At 41.5% G+C, this 20722-nt stretch overlaps 1 protein-coding gene across 17 annotated transcripts in view; it reads right to left on the bottom strand.

Moving 5' to 3' along the window:
- Nucleotides 1-20722, bottom strand: part of ADGRL3 (adhesion G protein-coupled receptor L3) — a 440011-nt gene that overhangs the window by 58960 nt on the left and 360329 nt on the right. For all 17 annotated transcript variants that reach the window (XM_077814298.1, XM_077814297.1, XM_077814299.1 and 14 more), the window contains 2 exons: nt 19413-19479; nt 17698-17789 (listed from right to left, as the gene is read on the bottom strand). In XM_077814298.1, the coding sequence (XP_077670424.1) occupies nt 17698-17789; nt 19413-19479 (159 nt within the window). The remainder of the gene's footprint in view (nt 1-17697; nt 17790-19412; nt 19480-20722) is intronic.

Genomic DNA, 20722 nt, shown 5'->3' with positions numbered 1-20722 from the left:
TGCAGACCACAGTGTGTCCTAGCAGAGGGCAGGGGGAGGGGAAAGCAGCAGGGAGCACACTTTATCCAGCTACCCAGGAGGAGGAGCCACAAAAAGTATCACTGCAGAGGCAGTCAAGACAAGAAGGGCAAAAAAGGACAGGACCAGTCCTTCTGTGTGGTCTTCTTCAGCAGCTGAGCTCCCTGGGGAAAGGAGAATGTCACTTAATGCAGCTGTTCCTGGCTGCTCCCCTGTCCCCATGGCCACACTGATGGGGCCAGGCAGATATTTTGCAGAAGGTGGAGCAGTGACTAGGTAGAGCAAGACACAATCTTTTCCCTCCACACGTCCCCAGCATGGTGCTGTCCGCAGGTCTGCTCCCCGCTTTGATAAGCCATGGGAAGTGAAGGAGAAGAGTGTGCAGGCTTCGGCCTCATAACCAGTTTTCTGTATTTTGTAAGTCAGTGTGAAGCTGGGTTTTCCCCCACTGGCCTCCCCCCTCCAGAGTCTTTTCTCTTAACAGTGAAAGGCTCCGGCAGTGGGGAGCTGCGCCTCCTCCCGGGCCAGACCCTTTCACTGACATGTGTAGCTACACAACGCAGTATGGATGCAGCAGGCTTTTCATTGCAGCGTGTAGCTATACATACCCTACACACCGCTGCCCGTGGTGTATGGTGTAGACACAGCCTTACTGTCTTAGTTTCAGCTGTCACAGCCTTTTCTAAGTTTTTGAGTGAGTAGCAATGGCCTTTCTCCAAGGTATCTGGAGGGTCTGTTTTATCTTTGTGTAAACAAAATGTGTAATCGTTGGATTTGCCTTTTAGCTTAAAGTTTTCAAAAGCACATAAGGGTAAAATTTTCAAAACACTGAAGTGACTTACAAGCCTAAGACCTATTTTCCAAAGTGACTGAGGCACTTAGGAGCCTAAGTCCTATGGACCAGCTATTCAACGGTATTTAGGTGCCTAAAGATGCCAATAGGCCCTTAGTGGATTTTCAAAAGCACCCGAGAAGGTAAGTGCCTAACTCCAATTGATTTCATACTTCTGGCTCATGTCATGTAGGTTGCTAAGTACACATTTTTATTCTTCATTTTGATTTAAAAACAAAAGTAGCTTTATGAAGATTAGCTCACATGTAAATATCTGAACACCAGAGCAGACCCTGCTTCCTGGTAAAGTTCAGGGTGTTGTATGTTGTTATGATTGCTAGTGTAGCATTATTGCCTGTGTTGAACACAAGAAATTACAGGAAAGGGACTACAGCCTTGGAATGATATATTACCAAATCCTGACTGAGGGAGAATGTAGCTGATAGCTATAACATTTTGGCATGATACTTAGATACGATACAAGGAAGAAAAAATCGACCCCAAGTCTTGGTGAAATGAACATAAGATATCCCCAAAACTGTAACACATGTATAAGGAATCAGTAGAGAGTCCGTATTTAAAATACTGTGAACCCCCATCTGTTTCTTCCTAACCCCTGGCAACTAGTGATTAGCTTATGCCCCGAGACATGAGGATCTAAGTCACCACACTTCTTTGCATCCTGTCTGACACCATGGTGGATGGCCTTATTATCCATATAAACAACTAGTCCATTTTTGAATCCAACAAAAGCCTCAACTGTAGCTTGGGGCAATGGGTTTTATAGGTTAACTATGTGTTGTGTAAATCTCTTAAAATCCGATTTAAATTACATGTCTTTCAATTTCATTGGGTCCCCTTGTTCTTACATTGCGAGAAAGAAGTGTTCACTTTACCTCCAGTATTCCCTGCAATGTTTGCAGGACCAAACAGTGTCTAAAGTTAGGCTCCTACATCCCCATTTAGGCAGCTAACTAAATGGCCTGGTCTTCAAAGCAGAGAGCATCCAGCAGCTCTCCAGATACAGAAGGGATGGCGAGGGATTAAACAGGCATCTGTTTTTTAAAATCTTGGCCTACACTTCTGAGACTCTAATCCCTCAATGCCAACTGGCAAGGGCGTTACAAGAATATCCTGATTCCGATCTGTACATTCTGGTTCACCAAAGAATGTTTTATGTGAGGTCTTAAATGAAAGCCAGGATCACATTGGTCATTGATACCACTGTGAAATATAGGCACAGATACTATGCAAGCAGTTATGTATGTCTACTAAAAACGTGTTCCCAAAGTCTGTATTACGGCACAGTTGACAGACAGGTTTTCTGCCAAACAAAAGATGTTAAGCCAACAAAGTGGAAGCCTCATTTACACACAAAGTCAATGGAGAGGGGAGAGTGAAGTCAACAGGGAGGCAACACACTGGAGAATAAGCTACAGGAGGTTATCCTGACTCTGGGTACAACCACTGAACTTTGGGGGATATAAGGAGAAGGCCAGGAAGACACCCCTTTATCCTTCCCTTAAGAAGTAATCAGGCAGAGCAGTTACATTCATGGAAACAGGATCACAACCAGGCTTGGCTGAAAATGCTGCAGAAGACGTCTAAGGTGAGATAAATGTCTCTAGACCGAAGGATAGCTTGTTAAGCTTAGTCTCCAGAAATCATGTTATGATTTTGTTTTATATGTAACCTTTTGTTTCTGTTATCCTTTCTCAACATTTCATGCCTCTTGAACCTTTGCTAATACATTTATTGTTGTTTTCACTGTAAACATATTTCAGAGCTGTGAGATTAAGCTAGGTGCTGATCCTGAGTTGAACCGTACAAGCTGGTGTGTACACTCTTCCCTTGGGGACAGTAGACCTGGAATCTCTCTGAGTGTTCAGAAGAGAAGGGGCTGGGTACAGAGGAACACTTCAAAGGGGGTTGGGGACTGGGTCACTCCAACTGTTAACTTGCAAGGCGAAGTAAGGGCTGGCATAGCCCAGAGGAGATTGCTTAGGTGGGTAACGGGCTGATGGTGTCAGGGAACTGTCACGCAGTTAAGTACAAGCATTTCTGCCACTCACAGAAGGTGGGGGGTAAAAACTTGACTGAGTCATGAGTACCCTGAAAAGCATCACAACTTCTAACATCTCCCCTATTATTAATTATAAATTTTTATTACACACACACACACACACACACACACTGTATTACCATAATGCCTAGGACCCCCCCCATGGATGAGGATCCTTTTATTCATCCTCTCCCTTAAATAAACAGTGCCAACCTTTCCGTTCTCTAATTCACTCAGAAATCAACCTATGGTTCTAATCATTTTCATCTCCAGTCTCCTGACCCCTTCTATTTCTGTTCTATGTGGGATTTGCTGAAGCATTTATGTAACTTAGGAGCACAAATCCTATTGACTTAGGCTCTATTTAAAATCCCAATTGGTGTTTTTGGAGACAGAATGACCAGAAATGTGAGAGTGCAAGTGAACACCACAGTCTTGCACTTCAAAGGGACATCGACAACCTCAAAGTAATATACTGTAGACAAACAGACTTCCTCATGTATGTGCTACTTGCAACCTAGATTATTAAAATTTGAACAAACTTCTGAAATTCAATTACTTTAATGATTTATACTGTTTGCTTACATTTTTTGCAGCTGGGACAAAAACAAATGAAGTAAGTCTGTATTTTAGTTTTTTGTTTTTGTTTTTTTACAAAATCTAACTTCTCAGCCAACTTTGAACGGAAAGCATCCCATTAATGTAAGACATAAATAACCAACAACAGACGCTATGATTTGTGCAGCTCAACACTTGATAGTTTAATCTTAGGTACCTCTACTTAAAAAATACCTATGACATTTCAAAGTGTTTCCCCTTATTCCTGAAACCAATAACAGGTTCAGGCTTGATAAACGTGGATAAAGGGTGCTGATACCAAAATCCTTACTCATATGGGTAGTCACTATGAGCATAAATAGTCTGCTGAGCAAATATGGCAGAAATGAGCCCAAAGTGAGTAGGACCTTACTTGGCTTCCATGGGTGATCAATGCTCTGAAAAGCAGAAAGGTTATGCGTGCTCCTCAAAAATGATTTGAAATGATGTGTATAATTCATTTTCACAGCAAGTGATTAAACTGTAGTTTCCCTGAGATGGGAATTCCTGTAGTCAAATACGAGAAGGAACTAAAACAAAATATGATGTTATTTTCCATTCGTATCTGCCATGAGATATGGTGCATGTGTTTTTTTCTTCAGTTTTTTTACATTCGTAACTGATGCAGTAAGTTATGGCAAGCCCTGGCAAACCCTGGCACTGCATCTGTGGAATAGCTTTTGCTAGATTAACATAGCCAGAATCAGCAGGAAGGCCCAGATGAGAGTTCAAGAGCTTACTGCACATAAAAGAAAAAGAGAAACATTAGACTGCCTGCTTTTCGGCGATCCCTCTGGGTGTATTGTGGGGTAATCGGCCCATTCAGCCTTGTTCCCAGAAGATACAGCAGGCTAGCCAGCTGCTCTCAAATAGCTACAATGGTGCCTGGGCTATCTACCCAGTCACTGAAGATGTTTAAATTGGGTAGCAGGCTCCTTGCACTGTGAAGGATTTATTTCAGGTAGAAGGGATGGGTACTTTTGTTGGGGGAAAGGAGGTCAAGGAGCCTGCGAGGGGAAGAGAGAGTGGCCCTAGAAGAGGAGCAAAATAAGCCTTGGATAATTCAGGTAAATGCTGGGCAAGGATCTGGGGCCCAGTTCATCACTCCCCTGCACCTGGGGCAGTCACCTATGCCAGTGAAAACTGATTGCCAGGTGGGTGCATGTCATGACCACATCAGAACGGGAGTGCCGTGTCACACTGGTGTCAATGAGGACACAAAGGGTAGGGCAATGGGGAAATACAGCCACAAACAGGATCAAGTCACTAGACAGCGGGATCCTTAAAAGTGCCTGTTGTTATCAGACACTCAATTCCCACTGACTTTCAATGAGAGTAGGACTCCTAACTCTCTTACAAAGTCTTGCAAATCTCACCCACTTAATATCCACCACTCTAGACCACCTTCTTCGGTCATTCAGGCACAGGATTTGGAATTACTGCACCATTTGCCTGGTTATATCTTATAACATCAGGCCTCTTATTCCCTTTTGTTTCAACAGGAGGTTTTCTGTGATTTGTTCTTAATTATTGTAATTGAAAAGAGCAATTTTGTTAAGCTCATCTAATTTCTGTAAGTAATTAATTGCCCTTAAAATTGCTTACCCTGTTTATTTCCTTCCTTCTAACTTTGCAAAGACGTGCCATAATTATTCAAAACACAGTAAAGTATAACCATGTATCTGATTGTTTCTGCATGATACAGATTCGATAAGGACTTTGGCCACATTTGCATTTTTCAAGCAGGGCTTTGCAGATAAAATACTAAATCTGTGAATTTTTAAAACAATAATCTTGACGAATGGTTTCATAGCAAGACCTTGGGTATTTAATATCTTCCAGGACACTCTCTCCATCAGTAATTATTGATTGGCTTTTATTTTGGAAAGAAGACACCTGTCAGTGGAAAGATTAGTGCTTCCTATTGCCATTCAACATTAATGTAGCCATCATGAAAACAATAGCTAAACAAGCAAAAAAACCGATAATCTATTATTAATAAAAAAAACTAAAACTCCGTCCAACAGGAATGGACAAAATATGATGTTGCAATCAACGTTTACCATCTGGACAAAAACGTGCATCAAAATAAATGCAATCCCAGGTGGTTTTCCATTTCAAAGACATAAAATATTAGCAATTTTCCTTTAAGGTGTTTGCAAACGCTGCACACTATTAAAAATAGAATATGTAGCACATTTGCTTGGTAGGACTCTTGTAAGCACTTAATTTTGTGTATGTGCAGCAGATGAATGTCTTTCTTCTGGTTTTGCATATTAGAAATTTGATCATGCAGGGATGCAGATGTGGGTTGTGTGACAGGAGTACTGACCAATCTATAGGGCTGTTGAGCATGATGCTTTGGTACATAAGATCCAAAAAGGTGTAGTAAACTGACTGCTAAGCTTGTGAGAGCACTGTGCCAACATGCATTAGAAATTATAGGGCCATAAGGAAACGTTATGATCACCCAGTCTGACCTCCGGCACAACACAGGCCAGAGACCCTCACCCAGTAACTTCATCCATCTAGCCAAATAGTCTGTGGTTAAACTAGGTGAATAATATCACCCCTGATGTGGGGTAAGTGACATAGGATCTCAGACCCATTTTCAAAAGCACCTAAATCACCTAGGGTATGTCTACATGGCAAAAACCAAGGTGAGTCTCAGAGCCTGAGTCTACAACTTGTGCTTGTGCTATGGCGCTAAAAATAGCTGTTTAGATGTTCCATCTTGGGCTGGAGCTCAAGCTGTGAAACATGCCCCCTCCCCTCCCCCCCCAGTTCAGACCCCAGGCTCCAGCGCGAGCTGGAACATCTACAGCTACATGGCTACTGAGCCCAAGTCTGTAGATCCAGCCTCTGAGACTCGTTACTGTGGGTGGGTTTGGTTTTTTTTGCCATGTGGATGTACCCCTAGACACTTGGAAATTTTTCAAGTGAAGCTGGAACTTTCTGTGAAGTTTCCAAGTGACAGAGAATCCCCCATGTCCTTTGGGAAGCTGCTCCACTGGCTATCTGTCCTCACTGTTAAACTTTTACACTTTATTTCCAGTCTGAATTGGTCTAGCTGCAACTTCCAGCCATTGGCTTTTGTTATGTATTTGTTCCTTAGTATGAGATATCTTTTCCCAGTGTAGATTCTCATATGCCTCTATATACTTCGGACGGAAGTACTGGAGGAAGTGAGATTTGAACCTATAGTTTCAAAAAGACTATAATTAGTCCAAACAGGCCAGTTAGACTCTTACACTGTCTGGGGATAGAATTAGAAGCACTGCTGTGTCGTGGCTGGCTCTGCTCTCACTCTTCCTTCTCAATGATGTGCTCGAATAGCCCCTCCTCCTGGTTAGTCGAAGTAAATGGAAATCCTAACAATCACTGTTATTAATACACATTATGATGAATTCATCAGTAGGGCTTTGGGGTACAGGGTAACAGAAATATTCACTTCTACTACTGCAAATAATCATTTGCATTCACTGGCTTGCACATCAACACTTATCCCTGGGTGGTGCCCTGGCTCATCCCCATCGCACCCGCTTCCCGGATATACTCAGGAGGGCTTGGTGTGGGTGCACAAAATCCCCCATTATTTAGCACTGTGCACAGGTCTCGGAATAATGGGCCCGATCCTTAGTGATCATCCTCGCTTCCCCAGTGACAGGAATTGAGGGGTGCTGAATGCCTTGCCGGATTGGGCCTTACAACCAAGCCTTTCGGCTCAGGTGCTGGGCTGAGCAGACTCTGAGCACGAATACGTTGGTACTTTTTCTCCGCAGCCTTCAGCACCCTGTAGGATGAGCCACAGGCGGAAAGTTATACAGCATGATCTCTGCATGTTGATAGGCAACTGTCAGTGCAGAAGTCATGAAGGATTAAAATGTTTCTTTTCTGCAAGATGAGCCCCCATCTGAAGCTGGTACAATATTACTGCCAGAGCCTGCAGCACCACTAACCATTTCCAAGAATTGTGTCTTCAGGTGATCATACAAATTGCTACAGAAATTAACAAAGATTTAATATACAGATATGAAAAGTGATCTCTATTATCTTTGTATTGTCATTTGTTTTCAAAAACACTCCTATACTACTGAAAAATTAATCTGGCTTTGGTAAAATGACATTCAACAGAAAAAACATTAAAAAAAATCCTTACCAACATTACTGACCGATTCTCTTATTATTAAAGTGGAAGGAAGCTTAAAAAATTAGAATCTAACTTACTTTTCACTGCCCTGAAAGCAATTTGTTTACTTTATCGCATTTCAATCCGATTGGTATATAAAACTGGATCCATCAGTTTCACTTTCTGTTTTGCATGATACTGTGTCTGAGCACAGATTGTATTAAACATTTCTGTAGATTAATATTCATTTTTTCTTTTTAAATTTCATTATTTTTTCTTTTCAATTTCATTTCTATTTATTAAAGGTTTTCTAGGTACTTTTAAAAAACCTAATTTTGGGGCCTAAACTACTCACAACTGTGTCTTTAAATATCGTACATAACGAAAATATGAAAATACACCTATACCATATATATAATACATCATCGATGAAATGCACCGACTTCAATGGCAGTTACAGGTGCTCAACACATTCCAGGATTTGGGTCACTGTATTTTGGTTGGATCAGTTAATTTCAAAAGAAGTTGTTTCCCATGGCTGTAGTAATATGAACAGATGTGCCATCTACAGACTCATGAGTTAATCATAAGCTGTAGCTGCCTTGGCAATCAATGGAGAACAGGACATGAAAATGGGTAGCATAGTTAGATGGGCACTTTTTCGAAGTGGCTTGTCATTTTTAGTGGCTTCATTTCTGGGTGCCCAAATTTACACACCAGAATGTGATTTTCAGAAGTACAGATTGGTCTATCCCTAATGTTAAAAAATCATAAATCAGACCCAGCAAAAGACATAGGAGTGGCTTTAAAAAAAATCAAGAGATTTTTTAAACAATAAGAAATGGTGGTTCTTTTCTTTGCCTCCTATCTTTGAGCCTTTAGGACCCACATTTCCAAGCATATTTTCTGCAAATATAGGAGACTAGAAACTTATTTTTAAATGAACGTTGCAATTCTCACATAAGCACATGACTCCAGAAGCTGGGGCTTTAAGAAAAAGATTAACTATTGCGAGACACTTGATTAAACCACAAGAATTCAACACATCCCAGGAGCTGATAAGAGTGAAAGTTGTAAGGAGCTTCAACTGGAGTTGTGGGTTATCAGCACCTCTGAAAATTAGGCCAGAGTTTTCTAAAATTGGGTGCCAAAAACGAGAGAATATGGGGGCCCGGTTTTCCTTCCCAAGCAATGAGTGCCACAGCTTGGAAAGTTGGCTGCTCTTGGTACCCCCCTATGGAAACAGGCAAACAGCCATTCTCCCTATCCCGCAATCGCATTTTGTGCTGCCTTGCTTTATGTGACAGAATCTATTAGCGTGCACTAGGCTACCAGATGTCTCTCTTCAGATGACAATGGTGAGATGAGAAATATGGCTCTTGTTGTGGGACAAATGATTCAAGAGTGTGAAAAATAATTATTGTAGTTGGCTGAGAGAAATTGGTTTCCCTTAAATTAAATTCTGAAAGGACTATTTTTTTGGTCTGTAAAACTTTAGTGCTCGATCCATCCTCAACTCCCGTGGAATTCAATGGGAACTGAGGATGTTCATCATCCCATTGGATGCACTGTTGTATTAATTTAGATGGAATAAATGGGACAAAGGTGTTAACCTAACTCAGTTACTGCTTAACATTAAACAGTGTTAAACAAGGCCTGGGGTTTGGTATATAGAGACTTCAGCCTGCTTAGTACTATGGCAAACATCATTAATGTTTTTTAAAAAATTGTATGAAAGATACAGAAAAGAAGGAAAAACAGTTAAAACATTTGAAATGTAAAGTATTAAATAAGGCTTTCATTTTAACAACTTTTTTGTTTCTTTTCGTTTTAGCTGGAGAGAGTTTTAGAAGGAAAAGCCCTCTGTTTGATCGTCTCTTAGAGGGTATCAAAGGTAGTAACAACTGTCCTTTTGGGGAAGAGAGAAGAAGTTATCTGAGCTGGGATGGAGCTGTGGTTAAAATTCCATTTGATTTGATATTAGGTGGTATTTTGGATTTGGCTGGACTGGGATAGGTGGTGATATTATTCAGGTACCTTTCTTTGGCTTGGTTTGGTTAGGACATTTTTTACAATTAAGATGATGAAGGCCTGAGATCCCAGGAGATGATGTAGGTAGCAGCCATAATGGTGAAGCTTGCTTTACCGATAGCATCCATCTTCTGTTCCCTTTTTTTAAAATTTCATTTCTCCTTCCCTCCAAAAAAGGCTCTTTCTTGAAGGACCCACAAAGGGAATGGTGGGTGGAACAGACTACCCTTCATTATTTTGCCTACCAATTAGGCCTAACATTCAACACGGCAATTTCGATTCCTTAATTTTTTTACAATTATCACAAATTTGTAGGCCCAATTATTATAACAGGGCTCACAGTTGCGTGGGATCAGGTCCTCAGGATCTCGATTCAGGGAAGCACCTAAGTGTTGATTTCAATGGAATTTAAGCATATGTTTTCCTGAATTGGGGCCTCAGTAACTAACACCATTCTTTCTCGCTTAGAAAATAGCACAAATGAAATAAATAATGATCCAATGGAACTTGAGTTTGTTAATTCAGTGTTTGTTGTATTGCTAAAGAAAGAGGAATGCTAGAAGGTTGACACAGAGCAAGCAAGCTGCAACAACAATAAAATGTAGGTAAAAGGATTTAATGCTGGGATAAAACTATCTTGAGGTCCCTAATTAATTCTCTCTTTTAAAAAACTGAACTAACCAACAAGTGGAAAGTTTGGGTACCAATAACTAACATAATGGAAAATAAATTCCGAGGAGGATGCTTTTTGTATGTGCCGAGATTTCCTTTGATGGACATTTTCACTGAACACAACTCTCCAGTCCTACTTCTTATTCTTTGCGAAGGCCCACCCTAACTGTGTTTTAAAGGGCCTCCAACTGAATTCAAAGTGAACTTTGAGACGGGTTTTGTATACTATGTCTATAAAATGACAGTGGCACAAAATGCATGGAAAAAGGGAAGGAGAGTTAAAACAAATTGAAAACTCCTGATACACGGCTTCATTTTTTCATGGGTTTGCAACTGCACTTGGCTATAAAGGCATATATTTCACCCTTCCAAAATAGATAAAATAAAACCTCACAGCCACATACTGCACCATGGGAAAATGTCAGTGACAGCAGTTTGGCTAAATGGAATGCTAGCAAATCTAACCACAGATAGAAAGCAGGACAATTAAAAGTGTGGGAGTGGCAGGGGTGGGGGTGAGGGGGAGACAACACACTGAGATTTCAAAGAAAATGTTACCCTGTTTAAAAAATAGAATGTATGACTTATGGGCTCTCGTTTTCTGGAATGATGAAGCATGCTTCAATCCCTCCCCTCCAGCCATTCGGAAGCACATTAAGATTCCTGCATAACTTTAGGTATGGCAGGTGTCCAATATCATTGAGGAATTCTTTCAAACTAATTACAGAATCTGCCTTTTATTAATCAAATAATCATTCCATCCCTGGAGCCAATACTTTCATAATAGGATCAGTTTTGGTTACTGTAACGGCCCCAAAATGATGTCATGCATAATTCCCAATGACACTAGACTGCAAACAAAGTAATTCAAATGGCAGTAGGATGAGGAAAGCAATCCAAAGGGGAGAACATAAGCACCCTCCACTTCTAACAGTACTCTGACCAGAATAACCATTATTTAAATATTTCTGATTAAGGAGCATGCCTCTTCTCGACCTAATGTAATTGTGTTACAGCCATTGGGGAGGATGGGGGTGGGGGTTATAGGAAATAACATTCTTTTCCACAAAGAACAGATATTAAACAAATAGGAAAATGTCTGAAAACATGAACAAGCCTTGGCAGGTCACAGTGTTTGCAACGGCCAGCGGAGAAGAGAATGCATCAAGGCCCTAGTGCAGTAAAATACTGACACATGTGGCTAACTCTGCCTGGTTCCATTGAAATCAGTGAGACTACCCCTGTGGTAAAGTATCAGGGACTAACTGCACAAAGGATCAGGGCCTAACTGCACAAAGAGATGAGATCCTTTGGTCTATAAGGCATTCTGGATTCATGTGAGTATCAAAAAATACACATGTGTACCAGGCCCCTGAAAATCTGGGCCACATTCTCTCTTGTGCCCAGCATCCAGTGAGCACAATGGGACAACTGCACAGCGACTAACTGTGGCTCCCGGATTCCATGGCTGGCTCTGCACTGGTTCAATCTACTTTAGAGCAGAGTCAGAGCTGTTCTAAAGTGTTCCAGGCAGCAATGCCTCCCTGCCAGGGACCATCTCCCAGCTGGAGATCTCTGGAATGCAATGTTGTTCTATACCATTCTCTCTAATCTCCATGCAAGAGGCTATGGGAGCGTGGGCATGGCATAAGAGGCAGACAGATTGGCTTTTCACCAGCTGGGCACTCCTCATGCTGCCACAATCCCCAGCTTGGAAGATCCATCCATCTACATGTAATACACTCTCCCAGTGAGTTTGGAAGGATAGTGGACAGCACTCATCTATGATGGAGCAGTGTATAACAGCAATACACCATTCCTTTGCTTTGGTCCCTGAAAGTTAATTTCATTCTCATGCACAAGGTCTATGCACCACTCCAGCCCATTTAAACCCCCAAAATGGACCCATGGCACAGAGGTGAATTTCGTCCTGACAGAACTAGTCGAGACATTCTCAGCTGGCTTTTTCTTTCCTCTGCCTGTTGAGACTCCTTCATACTTTTCAATGGCAGCAATTTTGTGGGTGCAAGTTTATGGCCATGACTATCGAATCTACCCACCGCTCTACCTAATAATTTAGCGATCAGCACCTATAGAACACGTGTTATGGTAGTTCTTACTGGCAACACTGCACATGACTTAAACAACTTAAAGAGTGAGACTGCTGCAGGGAAGAGGGCTAAAACCCATTCCTGGCTAGAATCTCCTGAAGGACAAAGAGATGTGAGACGATTCCAAGATGGAGCCATTTTATTTCTTTATTACATTTCATAATATTCCATTCATTTAAAACCTTCTGAAGCAATCCTAGTTTTCACTGAGACTGAGCCCTAAATATCTGAAAACATAAAGAGGGTTTTTGTTTTGAAACTTACTGAGGAGGGGACGAGAGAGTTAAAACCAGCTTTATCAAAAGACCCCAGTTACAAACTTGTTTGTTATAATTACTTAATACATACATCATGATGGTGCCCAGATGCTCAGCTAGGGCACAGTGTCCTATTGTGCTAGGCATGGTATAAACATAGGGTGAACCCTGGGTCTATGGAAGTCAATGGGAGTTCTGCCATGGACATCAGCAGAGTCAGGATTTCCCCCACAGATGTAGACACTGGCCCTGCCCTAAAGTGCTTATGGGTTCTCCATGAAATCATAAATTTTCCCATACAAGATGAAAACTTTTCATTTGGAATTACAAGGCAGATCAAGACTGTCTTAGACCATGGCAAGGCTGCTACCTCTCCATACTAAACTACATGCCTGAAGAGCCAAGACAGAATGCTGGACTTATTTATTATTGGTAGCACGCACTCTGTGCTGGACTCTTTCCCAACACTTAAGGAGCGTGCCCCCTGTTCCAATGAGAACACAGACCAAGGACAAGCAAGTGGAAAGAGCTCAGGGGAAGGCTTTATACACTGACCTAAAGCTACAAACTAACAGATTATAGATTTATCTTTCTGAAAACTGCTTGTCAAGCTGGAAAAGGTAACATGGGTGAGAATGAGGCGGCTTCTGATCCATCTAAATGTCAAGGTGTTTCCTTGACTCTTTGAGCATAACTCATGGATGCTGAGAGTTAAATGGCTGGACTTTCAGATTCTGCCATGTTAGCCCAATAATAAAGCCACTGTACCTCATGGTTTAAGGCTCAGGATGTTTATTTCTGCAACTCTGCAGAAATCCTTCAGCCATACAGCACCTGGCTCAGACGCTGCCCTTTCAATGGCTCTTCTGTTGGCACAGTAATTCATGGTACCCCAGGGGACATCCCAGGGCTTATCAAGTTGATTCGCTTAAGTGGAGTTATTTGGCTATCCATTTTCTATGTTTCATAATGTATTTCCAACCTTAAAGCGACATAAGCAAGCACCAGATTGCCAAGGTGCTTATTAATTGCCTATTCAAATATTTTACAGCTTTTATTTTTACATCGCCACAGGGATTTGAATATTTTGTAGTTGTCAAGTTGGCTGAGGATTTATGTTGCGAGAACTTTGTCATAGCTTAATGCAGAACAGCAACAGGAAATGAAGTGGGAGAACAAACTTCCATTCAGTTCCCCTAATGCTGTAAAGCTGTCATACAAGTATCACAGCCAAGCTCTTCATACAAAAGGCCTTATTTGTTTACAAAAAATCAACAAAATAAAAACAATACTCATCAGCGATCTAACATTTTGGAACCACACTAAAGGCTCACAGAGGTCAGCCAAATTTTTTGGCACCTACAAGTTTTTGTTTTCATAGATTTAAGACAAAAAAGGACGATTCTAATTATATTGTTATATAATTCTTATACAATTTAGGCCATAGCATTTCACTTAGTGATTGCGGAATGAAGCACATATCTTGTAGTTGAGCTAGAGCATATCTTTCAGAAAGAAACAAGGAAACTTGATTTAAAGACTTCAAGTGATGGAAAATCTACCACCTCTCTAGATAAGATATTCCAATAGTTAATTACCTCCAGTGCTATAAATCTATATTTATTTCTAGCCTGAATCTAATTTCTAATTCCAGGTAGGTACTTATAGAATGTGATCAAGTAACCTCTTAATCTTTTCTCAGGCAAGTTAAATAGATTGAGTTTCTGTCTTTCACATATTTTAAAATGAAGAATGTTACTGGTAATGAAGCAACAGGTTTGGAAAGATATTAGGAAGGTGTTTTAAAACATTTTTATTGCTTGTGTTTTCAAAGCATTTTAATTTAGTCAAATCAGGAACAGACATTCATCTGCCAAAGAACCTATAAAATATTTTACAATGACACTGTAATTGACATAACCTGTAACATAAATGCCTGGCATTTTAACAAAGGTACTAGAGATTAGCACAAGTAAAGATAACTCAGTAGATTATTGTTATCTTTGCCTTAATTATTATATTAGCTTATTATTAATTATTATTATTATTTTAATTTAGAAAAGTTCTGAGCTTTCTGGACAGGTGACCTTGAAAAGATTCTTCTCGGACAGCAAGTCTACACAGCTGATATAATATGAGTAGTAAAATTGCTAGTCCCGAGTGTTATTAAATGTATTGTTGATTTAAGATCTGATCCTTAGCTCACTGAAATGAATGGGAAGACTGCCACTGACTTGAGCTTTGGATCATCTACACTCTTAAAGTGGACTGATTGTTCCTAGTACCTAATATAGCCAAGAGTCTGAAATAGTGCTGACGGAAGAGGGGGCATTGTGGTACCTAGCAGCCTGCCACCAGATCAGGAATGGACAGTAATGACACATGGTCAAAGGGGATCACAGCTGAAACACAGAACATAATCATGTTCCCAGGCAGGCGGGGGAGGGAGGAGGTTGTAACCTGTCACGTACCTGAACGGAGTGGCTTTTTCTTACAGTGGCTTTGGCAACACTTGTTGTGGCAGTGAAGTGCCCCAGAACTGAATGGACAGCAGTAAGGGACTGGAAATGGATGTAAAAGATACCACCCGTAAAATCAAACTTTGCAAGCTTCTTTGTCGCGATATCACCTGTACATCCAAGTTCCCCATGCCAGAACACCTCACTTTCCCGGGGCACCATGTACCTTCTGCTTCTGTAAGCAAACAGGAGCCAAAACTGGTGGATCTGGCAGCTCCACAGTCTGCTCCCAACTTCCACCAGTCATTGGGAAATGTCCTGCATTTAGGAGCTCATGAGCAGGGGCTGAAAGGGGGATCTTAGAGAGCTCAGCCATTTCCCTGCACCCACAGCCTCTTCTATGGACAAGTAATTGTTTAGGCTGCCACAGTTTGTCAAAGGAATCTCCCTTTCCAAATAAACTCTTCTCTTATCCCAGAGATTTTCCATCTGCGTTGCAAAGTGGAGGCTGAGAATATGGAAAGAAACAGGCTTTGCTCAAAGAGATCTTTCTAATTGCCCAGGACATCTAAGGAAGCGCCAGCTGTATTAAGAGAAAATGAAATAAACCCAGCAGAGAGACATGTACTGCTGACCCTGAAATGAAAGTTCAGTATGGATAGGTGATCTACAAGAGAGATGAGGCATCATGGGAAAAAAACTGAAAGGGAAAAACTACAATAAAAAATACAGTGTGAGGCTGAAGGGATACAAGACCCAACCTATTACTCCCTTGGGGAAGGGAGTTAGTGGAGGGGCAAAAGGGGCAGGGCACGTGGGCTTATTAACTGCACAGAGCCAGACAAAACACAGGGAATCTTAGGTGTAGTCTATGCTACAAAGTTTTGCTGACATAGCTATGTCGGCTAGCAGTGTGAAAAAAATCGCACCCAGCAGCCGCCATAGCTATGCCAGCAAAAGCCCTAGTGTAGGCACAGTTACACCAGAAACAAAATCCTTTTCCTAGAAAGCTGATCTCCTTACACCAGTATAGCTATGCTGGTAAAGCATATGTAGCTCAGACAAGCCCTTAGACTCAACCCCATGGGGCTCAGAGCATCCTAGCAGAATGCCCTCCTCTTCACATGTCAACCTAGGCTCCCCCCTCCCTAGCAGAGATGCCTCATGGCCATGCTGCTTGGTCTATGGCGAAGCACCACTCCGTTCCCCTCCTCTGCGGATTGCATGTTAATGCTTAGAGTCGCTGCTCTGTTGCACCACCTCTGCAGAATTACCGGGAACACCCACATCTCAGGGGTTACACTCAGGGGTCACTGGAGCTTTGTGGGGAAGGGTGAGGGGCACTCTGCAAGGCTTTCGCTCCCCTTCTGCAATTTCCAGCGGCTCTCAGCGCTGCCCTTCGCCATGCCCGCCCCTGCTACAAACAACTGGTCTTTGGAATCGGAAAGCTGGGCTGGGGGTACTGCTGTTGCACTTCAAACCCCTGTCCAGCTTGAGAATTTTCCGGCGAGGCCTGGCCTAGTTTAAAGGAAAGCACCATCTGTGAGAGCAGATACAGCCGCAACAACAATAACCTCTTGGAGAAACGTGCTATTCAGTCATTATATAATGAGTTCCCTTCCCGTCCTCTCCCTCCTCCCACCTGTCAAAGAGGGGATGAGAGATCCCTTTAGTGGAGTCAGATATTGTTCTGCCTTGCTCTCTACACAATGAAGTGCTGATGCCGACCATTTCCTCCCCACAAAGTTCATTAGATGGTCTTATTAATTAGTTGACTCCACATCCTACCACACACTGCCACCTGAAATCTCACTTGCATTTGTAAAGCATGCAATTAAAGCCATAGGCATTGTCACAGGCAGGCACTGCCGGGCATTAATATTCTATTCAATCAATAGCTAGACAATATGATGCCGTGCCTTGGATGCTCACCAAAGTAAAGGACAATATACGTGCTGTGCAGAGAGCACACAATTTTGATCTTAGGAACTCCAGTGGCGCTCCACTAAAGCCATATGGGTTACTTTACGTTTGGACTGAGGGCAGAATTTGAGCCAATAAATCTACTGCAGAGAAACAAATCAGAAGTAGGCTGTGGCACTCAAAGCAGAGAGAAGTAATAGCAATCCACACTTCCACTCCTTTTCTGCACAGTACTGAAATAATAATTGCCAAATTGTAATTCCATCTGACATTGGCTGCAGTTCCATCTTACTTTAAAGAACCTGGCCGTTGTTTTTTTCAATGCGGGCACACATAACTGTGCTATGCAAAACTGAATGAAAACGGCCACCACTCGTCTTAAACACACACTGATACCAGGGCCCTTTACAGACAGGCCTTCATCCTCCTCCACCCGTTCTTGCTCATTATAAACCACTTCTGCAGTCAAAAACAGGATGACATGAGATAAAGACAATGCCTCACCCCTTCTTGTCATTTCTGTCAAGAGGGTTTATTACAGTATACTCTGTTCAAAGAGTAAGGGAGCTGTAAACAGAGCGAGAACTGGGGGGAAAAGCCACTTACTTGATATTGTCGAGACAGCCGGATTCAGGTTTCAGGATGGCAGTATGATGGAACATTTTATAGAGAGCAATCCCCAGGAAGATTACATTAAGCTGGAATGAAAAAAAAAAAGAAAGAAAGAAAGAAAGGAAAAGGTTGTGTTACATGGCAGAAGGGGGGGGGGGAGGAAGTGAGTCTTTTCTTTGTAACAGATGAGTTGCTCTGGGAAATTAGTTCTCACTACAGTTTTACAGAGACTAAATCATAGATGATTGCCTAGTATTCTATAAAGGCAAGGCAGCTTGCCGAATGAGAGAACAGCAATACAATAGACGCTGGATGAAGCCAGCCCTTACACCAACAGCAGCGTTTCAAGTGATGTTACAGAAAATTAAAAATCTTTGCTGTAACTAGAAAAGGAGTTCTTGTGGCACCTTAGAGACTAACCAATTTATTTGAGCATGAGCTTTCGTGAGCTACAGCTCACTTCATCACAAGAACTCCTTTTCTTTTTGCGAGTACAGACTAACACGGCTGTTTCTTTGCTGTAACTGCTCTTCTGTGGCTTTGTGGTGCATACTGATGACAAACCATTCCAAGTTTGTTGTTCACCTGCTCCCATGGAAAGGGCCACAAGGCCTGCCTTCATCCGGGGTAGGGGTGAGTATAAATTTTCAAATACAGAGTAACTTGGGAGATGGTGGGCAAGCGACTGTTAGAAAGACACACTGCAATATAATGACCGAGAAAAGGAGCTTGGTCTATGCTGTAAAAGATAGGCTGTGATTCACTAGCTCTATGCTAGAGAGGCTCCCAGTGATTGGAAATGAGTTACCAAAGACCCAGACAAGAGGTGGCAATCACAGAGGGAGAGGCCTTTTATAAATGTATTTAATAAAAATATAGATTAATGGTTCTGTACAGAAACATATAAAATACGCAAGCCACTACATCCTTCAAACGGCACGATCCCCTGATTTGCACACAACTGGGCTGTTTTTGTGTGTGACATATGATAGCCACTACAGATTTAGCAAGTGGCACAGGCCTCAACCTGGACGGCTAATGAAACACTCTGGATTGAAATAAAAACCAACTACAACATCTGCATTGAAATGAGTATGCTCATTCCTCGCTGTGTTGGCTGAACTATTTCATATTTAAAACAAAGCATGATTTATATAAGCCATATTGTAGTGATTTCAGTATGGGCAAACTCCAGCTGTCTCTAAAGTTTGGTTCTTTACCTTGTTGCTATGTTATCTGATATGGTGACAAAGCGTGTTAACTGTGAAATTACACTTATTTTGTTTTAACTTCTAAAGCGAGAGAAAAAAATCTTTTCCATTTTTGACTTTGCTCCTATTTCAGATTTCCCTTTGTGCATAAACGATGTAGTGCTTCATCCTGGAATTCAAAGGGATGAGCATACAGTGGTGTCAAAATATAGACCAGCGCTTCTAAACGTCTGATAACATCAAACAAGCTTTGCAAGAGACTATTCTGAGCAAGTGTCCACAGCACAAACTCGTACTGAAACATACTTTCCTTTCCCCAACAGGTTTTGATCAAGTATTTCAGAATGCACTCTCTTATAATGAGTGTCTAATTGCTTGTGTTAGGTGGGGTCAGATAAGAACATGCTTTTCCCAAATTAATCTATGTAAATTCAAGATACAGAGTGAAAGTTTTATTTCTTGACCTGGGAGATGGAGTAGTTAATTAGGAGTTCTTACCATAATTATCAAGGTCGCTGGTCCTATAAAGCTCCAAATGAAGTAGGTGTCAAGTCTGAGCCAACATCTGTAATGAAACACAAGGGATAGAAGGCATTCAAGGACTGAGCGCAGGACATACATCAAGATTGAGCGAGTGACAGAGAAGAATGTGAGCTGCAAAACATTCCACTGGGAGACAGGAAATATTACATTGCTTGTTCATTTAAATGCTGAATTATGTGCCCAATTTCTGACAGTGCTATTGATGGAGGAAGATAATTACTTCTGGAGGAAGCAGGGGGGAAAAAGGCACAGGGCCTAGTTGCTAAGGCCTTTTGCATCTGTCATAGAAAACCTTATATTAAAAAAAGAGTGGGGGGGTCAGGAGGAACTATGAGCAGCCATTAAATCTCTGCTCTTCTCTCCAATTATAATGCAACACAACCTGCCAGTCAATTGTCAAGCGAGCTGACATTTTTCTGTCAAGAAGATCTGAGCAAATTTGGTGCAAAAAGGAAATAAATTTTGGTACTGGAGAACTGAAGATTAGATTAATTAGATTCAGCAGCCTCACTTTAGAGGTTTTACCGCTCTGAACCTCCCGAGTACCTTGTTGCCCCCAGTGTTTCTAAGGTTGCAAATGATCTTCAGTATCACATAAAGCTGATTCATGACCTAAAACTAAATTATTAATCACTTAATTTCAGCTGCACTTAATACTTCCCCAATTTTTAAGGCCCCTGGGAAATTATATTTCCATTCCTAGTTCATTCAGGATGACAGGAAGATAAAATGGAAGTGACTAGTCACAAGACAGATGAATATAAATTCTGAGGAAGCTACATATGATGTTTAAAATAACGTCTTGTCGTGTTTGTCATGTTACTCATTAAAGATGTGTTTACAAGGGAAAAACTACTAAATTGTAAAAAAATACTTTTACCCTTGAAATTACGTGGATTTCCTAATTAAATAAAGTGACTACAATTGTGCATATCAATTTATCCTGAGAGTATATAGCATAAGACAGCAGTTCTGATCCTTGGGTCTGGGTTGGGTCCTAGTCAACTCAGCTGAACTCCACAAGGAATCCAAGAAACGCAGGGCTGCAAGGAACCTCAGGAAGTCATTTTGTCCATCATCTTGCACTGAGGCAGGGCAAAGTAAACCTAGACCATATCTCTCAGGTGTTTGTCTAACCTGCTCTTAAAATCCTGTTCCACAACTTCGCTTGGCAACCTCTTCCTATACTTTGTTAGTTTCTATAGTTAGAAAGTTTTTTCTTTTATCTAGCCTAAACCTCCCTTCTGCAGATTAAGCCGATGAGC

Source organism: Eretmochelys imbricata, chromosome 4 (assembly GCF_965152235.1).
Source record: "Eretmochelys imbricata isolate rEreImb1 chromosome 4, rEreImb1.hap1, whole genome shotgun sequence".
In the NCBI taxonomy this organism is placed as follows: Eukaryota; Metazoa; Chordata; order Testudines; family Cheloniidae; genus Eretmochelys; species Eretmochelys imbricata.
Note: the sequence above shows the minus strand (reverse complement) of the source record. Positions and strands in the feature narration are given on the sequence as shown.